The sequence below is a fragment of the Phytophthora cinnamomi genome (genome assembly GCF_018691715.1).
Source record: "Phytophthora cinnamomi strain GKB4 chromosome Unknown Contig35, whole genome shotgun sequence".
Taxonomy (NCBI): domain Eukaryota; phylum Oomycota; class Peronosporomycetes; order Peronosporales; family Peronosporaceae; genus Phytophthora; species Phytophthora cinnamomi.
Window position 1 is genome coordinate 491,875 of NW_027150968.1, and position 6,068 is coordinate 497,942.

Consider the following 6,068-nt stretch of genomic DNA (forward strand, 5'->3'; position numbering starts at 1 on the left):
GTGATCGCTTCTAGACGTACTCAACTCGTGGTAAGTTGGCCAGCTCCACGCTGCTGTGGGGGAAGTTGCTCCGTGCCTGAAAGCTATCAATGCACGAAGTTTTTAGCACGTGAGGGTTCGGGTGCTAGCGATGACCGCAGCGCTCGTACTACTTCTGCCGCGCCAGCGCGTACTTCTCTTCGTACGCCCTCCCCATTTCCGGAACGTCCTCCAGCAAGACGTTCCGCGGACCCATGAATCTTGATGGGGAGGAAATCCTCTCCAACGAGTACGGAAACGAGCCCCTTGAGGGTTCAGTTTCGGGATACTATGATCAACAATCTGCTCAACAATCCAGCGGGTTGAGCCGCGGGCGTCGCGGATCGGCGGTGGTGGGGTGAGAACACGCCCCGGGTATGATCAGGCTCGAGCAGATCGATTCGCACCTCTCCACGACTGGGTGACCACCGTAAAGCGTCTGCAGGGCGCTGTTCACCACCCGGAAGCAGAAGCTGGCGAACCTGAAGACCCAGGTCGCGGCGTTCTTGCAAACCGGCTCGAATATCCAGGTCGAGTTGGGAACCCGGGTGAAGGAGCTGCTCCAGCGCGAACGCGCTGGAGGAGAGGCAGCTCGTCGCCGAGGCCAAGGCTTCCGCTTCTGCCTCGGCTTCGGGTCAGCCGAGCAAGATGGCTCGTGCCGCAGGTACGACTTCAGCTTCCCAACGTAAAAGGTCAGATAGAGGCGCATGCGAAACGGTATGTCTAGCGTGTAAGCGTTGCCGTGCCGTGGCAACCCAGTTAACGGCCCGATGAAGCGCGGAGCGAGTAAGCTTGCTCCGAAGTCCGAAACTGTATGTTTTGGCAGGTTTTGTGTAGCTAACGGAACTAATGATCCAACGTTGAATTAATTTGTGTTGCCCCTGCCCACATTGTCTGCGTTCAGCTTCTGTTGATCATCGGAAGCTGCTATTACATCTTGGACATACCGAATGACGGCTTGGCTGCGATTAATAACGTTAATTGCGTCCGAGCAGAAGCCATTCAGCTCACTCTCCGCTAGAGACCGGTCTCTGCGTGATCATTCTCGGGATCTGCGCAGGGCGCATACACCGAGAATGATCACGCAGGGACCGGTCTCTAGGGCGCAGACACGTGGTTCTTGTTCCTTGTGGAGAAAGGTGTTGTTACACCCAATTCGCATTGTCGCACCGACCACGATCGGTGTATCACCATACAAGAGATTAGTCGGGCCAACCACACTTAAAACGGGCGGCACCACCAAACAAAAATAGACGGTCACCAACACATCACTTCAACGTGTGGGCACTTCAACGTATTGCAGTGCTATTTTGCGCTGCTATTCATTCGCTAAGTTTATATTTGTAAATGGCTCATATCATCTTGTGAAGTACCAGTCATATATCAAGTCTCAACGATAACCGAGCGCGCGAGTGAGGACTTTGCCGGAGAATTGCAGCTGGAGACGTCCGTTTCGGAAGGCGAAGACGTTCCATTGCGACGCCGTCGACAGTCATGGATACAGATCTGGCGATCTACTTCTTTGGAAGACTAGCAGGTGTGTCGTAGTTCGCTACCAACACATTGATTAAAAAAAAGCAATTGTGTGGGCTGCACAGTGGATCACATATTGGATAACGATTACGAACTTGCGTGCTCCATGCATAAAATGAGGTCCCAAATGGTAAGTTGTCGATCTCAACGATGCTTTACCGGACTATTGACTACTGTGGGTGATGCTGAGCGCATGCAAACTTCAATTGGTCCTTGCCGACACAAGATAAAGATTTGCTTATCCTCTGGAGCATGTAAGAACTACAAGCAGGGAGTGCATATAATTGCCAGTGATGATCCTCCAGCACCGAGGGGGCGCAAGCACACACCAGAAATGGAGACATTCATTTATGGGAGACTCAGCAGCGGCATTAAAACATCTGCTGCGCGCCTGCATACTGCGCTATCCACAATGGTTGAGAGCAACACAACTGGGGGGGGGGGGCAGCACCAAACGAAACCCAAGTTACAGACTTTGTTAGGAATTGGAGAAGGGATAACCCTAGAAACTCAATGGCATTGGTAATCGAGCTATGCGACGGGCGGCTATGCGATCGGCTCGATTTGGAGACCGTGTCAGATCGCGAGATGATGATTTTGAGCTACTCGCAGCCTGACCATCATCCTGGTGCTGGAGGCAGCGTTACCCATCTAGGCGACGGATCTGCTGCAAATCTGTTTAGGGTTGGCATGACCTGTCTAAAACGGGTCCACGATTACATTGATGTGCAAGGTTGGGTTGATCGCATGACGATTTTTAACGTAGTCAGCACGCATAGCATTGTGATCAACGGCTACCTGGTCTTTGCGTTTGGATATTCAGATAGAAGCGGACAATTTTTCGTGCTGACGTACGTTTGCACCTCACAGAAGCGTGTGACTGATATAGGCTGGTGCATCCGCTATACCAAACGCGTGTGCTCTGACGCATGCAATGCCCAGTTTTCACCCCGCTTTGTGATGTCGGATGCTTGCAAAGCGCAGTTCAACGCTTGTGCATCGAAGCTTCCAGGCACCACGCTGTAGATGTGTTGGTTTCATGTAACACAACAGGTGGGGAAACAGGCTCCGCTACATCATGTAACCATGGATGATACACATGCGATATACGCAGATCTGTATGACATGCACTATGCAAGCTAAGAAAAATTGTCTCAGTAAAATCCAGGGTTTCACTCCGGTGGAGTAGATACCCACGTGATTCACCTGCCGGCAAATTGACGGATCATCTGAAACGAGTCTGGGTCAATTCAAAACGATTTAATAGATGGTAGGCGTTCTACACGCCCTGTGGCTATGCTGCAACTTTCAATCCATTGGAGCAGTACCACCGCAAATTGAAGTTTCGGTGTCCGGACGGTTTGGCGACTCCTCGGGAATTGATACACAACCTGGATGGTGCTCGACTTGTTTTTCTGAACAGCGAGGTGACCTTTGCGACTATTGCCACCGCCTCGGACGGCTTGTTGAAACTATATCGGTCTATGTACAATCACGGTTGCCTTTCAGTGTAGCGCATCTCTGTTGGCAATGTGCCTGCAGATCTGTACCGAGTTATGCCGAGGCCGGTTCGATTAATGGAGGAGGAGAAGAAGCAGATAAAAAAATCCATCAAATCTATCAACTCTGGAAGAATGCAGACTGACGGTATGCATCGTGGTGTTTGGATTGTTGATAGTAGATGCGAAGGATGCACATGTGCGTATTGCCGAAAACACGGTATGTGCTGTCACATTGTCACCGCTTGTATCCAAACCGGCATCCACTGTCCGGGTGCTGATAGCCGCCGATGTCAAAATTTGTCTGACCGGGACACGGACGCACGCGGCGCATGGTAGTTGAAGATCTCTCATCCGAAGAGAGATTACCTGAGCCAGATGGAGAGGATGGAGGGTCTCTGGCAGAACCACAACAACTATCACCCACTATGGCGGCATCTGATGCAGAGCATGATGGGGATCAGGTCCTGAAAGTATATGATGTAGAATATGATGGGGGTCTGGTGATGCAAGAGAGCGCTACGAGTCCGGCTTCAAGTGTAAGTGCACCAGAAACAGTGCTGCTCGAAGACGGACCAGTGGCGGAGAGCGCCATTCCGGAAACCGCTGCCCCGCATCAGTAGCCCCCCCCCCCCCCCCCGGCGCAGGAATTACTGCAAGGATCCCGGCGTTCGGCGCGCAAGAGGAGCCAACTCGGCGCGCTTTAGAGTCGATGCAGCAATCGACGAAACGTTCACAACGCTAAATGGCTCAGTTCGCGAGGTGTGGCTACTTGGCTTCTATATACACACTCTTATTTACATTTCATATACACGCTCTTAACATCAATGCATTTTGATGCAGCGTCCCGAATCTTATCTTCTACGCGCGCTGGCCTCACGATGGCGTGTTCTTCGTGCCGATAAGCTGGTCGTGGCGGCTGACGATGGCGGCCACGGCCACCGCGCCCGCGGCAGCACTGATCGCCAGCACGACGTACGCAGTGCCTCTAGAGCTACCACTCGATGATTGCGTGTTCGCTTGCTCGATCTCGCCATTGTTATCGTAGATCTTCAGCGACGCAGGAGCGGACTGCGCACTTGTGCCCGCCTTTTGGTGATATGTCGACTTTGACGTGGAAGACTTGCTAGACTCGCTGCTGGCCTCGTTGCTCGCTCGCTGTTCGACTTGCTGGTTACCTCGCTGCCAGACTCGTCGCCCACATCGACGTTGTTTAAGCTGAAAGTCTCGTTGTGAGTGTCAACATGACTCGCTCAAGAACGAGGTCGCCGCTATGAAAAGAAGGCAGCGGTCAGCACGACGCTAATGCACGACATCGCACAGGAGAATAAACGACTATCAGAGCCATTAGCTGCTCGATCCTGGAGGTGGAGCATCTGAGGCACGAGCTCAAGGACGAACAGAAGGACAAACGCTCGCTGCGGAATGCCAAGGCGCGGTTGCTGCATCTCGCGCAACGAGTGCACAATCTCAAGCAGCGACAAGCTGATCTCACAACGAAGTACCGCACCATGGTGTTGGATCGCAACGCTCTCTATGGTGGCTCCCATGGTGGGAGCCACCACTCCGAGTAGGTACTCAACTACACGAGATGTTGCTCGCTGCAAACCTTGATCCAGTACAGACACGTCGTGTGATCGAGATGCTCGGCACTTTGTTGCACTCGAACGACACCAAGATCCGCAACCTGTAATATAGCGTGACTAAGGTGAGCTCTCGGCTTCCAACCGCTGACCTCCAACATGAACGTGAACCCGGCTGGGCTTGTAGCGGTTTATTAGGTGGACAGTTGTTTAGATTCCCTTTAAGAAATAAATGTGTCACCGGGAGCTTGTTCATACCGATGTCCTTCCGGTCGAACTGCACGTTGACGACTCCGTTCTGGCAGTTGGTCTCCCACAACAGCGAGATCATCCACAGGTCGAACATCTTGATGTCGCCGTTGTCGTACCCGCCCACGACGCAGCGCTCCAGGTCGTCGTATGAGTTGCCGAAGCACACGGTTCACCGGTCGCGGGCCGTGTCCGTCCCCTTGGTCTCCAGCGTCACTACCGGCTCGGGCACGGGCACGTCCCAGACGCGAATGCAGCCATCGCGCCCGCCCGGCACGATTATCGGGTGCCGCACTTGATGCCGTGCGGCTTCGCGAACACCGCGTGCGTCTTGAGCTGCCCCTGGTTGAGCCTGTAAACGATCGGTACTCCCGTGGCCTTGAGGTAGATGCCCATGGCCAGCAGAGTCGTTGGGCGTGAAGCTGACGCTCTGGTTCATGTGCTCGATGAGCTCGACATTCGTGATACCGTGAGTTGATGAAGGTACACGTCCTGTAGGTGACGCTAAGCACTCATTTGGGTGGTTCTACCCCTCCTCATGGGTGGATACTCCAAATCGGTACACAGTGTGCTTTACCCATGTAATTTTGGTGTTTCGAGAATTATTTTTAGTGGTACTTCTCGTTTGTTTAGTGTTGAAACACCACCCTCTTCCTTGTGGAGTCTGTGCAGGGCACAGACTTGTTCTTGTTGTTCTTGTTGTTTGAGGAGTCTGCACCCTCTGCCGCCCTGTGCGTCTTGTTCCTTGTTAATGCAGATGGCACTATGCAGGTGTCAGTGACTTTTTGCGGCGGCTGCGCTGCAGTCACAGATCCTCCCCCACTTAAAGTGGGAGCCACCACTCCGAGTAAACTCGGCAGACGGGGATGCCGCATGGCATTCACATAAAACGGTGTATGCCCGGTCGAGGCATGCACCGAGTTGTTGATGGCGAATTCCGCCATCGACAAACACTCCATCCAGTTTTGGAACAAGTGAGCGTAGCTCTTCAGAATGTCGACGAGCGCGCGGTTCACGCGCTCGGTTTGGCCGTCCGTCTGCGGATGATCCGCAGTCGACATGGAAAGCTGGCTCCAAGAAGTGTAAACACTTCTTTCCACAGGTGCGTTGTGAAGCGCGGGTCTCTGACCGACGCGATGTCGGTCGGGATGCCACGGTGTTTGAACACCATGTCAACGAACAGATG

The 6,068-nt window shown here is 53.2% G+C and overlaps 1 protein-coding gene across 1 annotated transcript; it reads right to left on the reverse strand.

Annotated features, from left to right (window-relative positions):
- Nucleotides 1-3,926: 3,926 nt before the first annotated feature.
- Nucleotides 3,927-5,024, reverse strand: IUM83_17011 (WD repeat-containing protein 92; the record flags this gene model as incomplete). Its single annotated transcript, XM_067941934.1, has 2 exons — nt 3,927-4,232; nt 4,875-5,024. 2 exons carry the CDS (start codon nt 5,022-5,024, stop codon nt 3,927-3,929), a joined length of 456 nt encoding a protein of 151 aa, XP_067792396.1.
- Between the last annotated feature and the right edge of the window lie 1,044 nt (nt 5,025-6,068).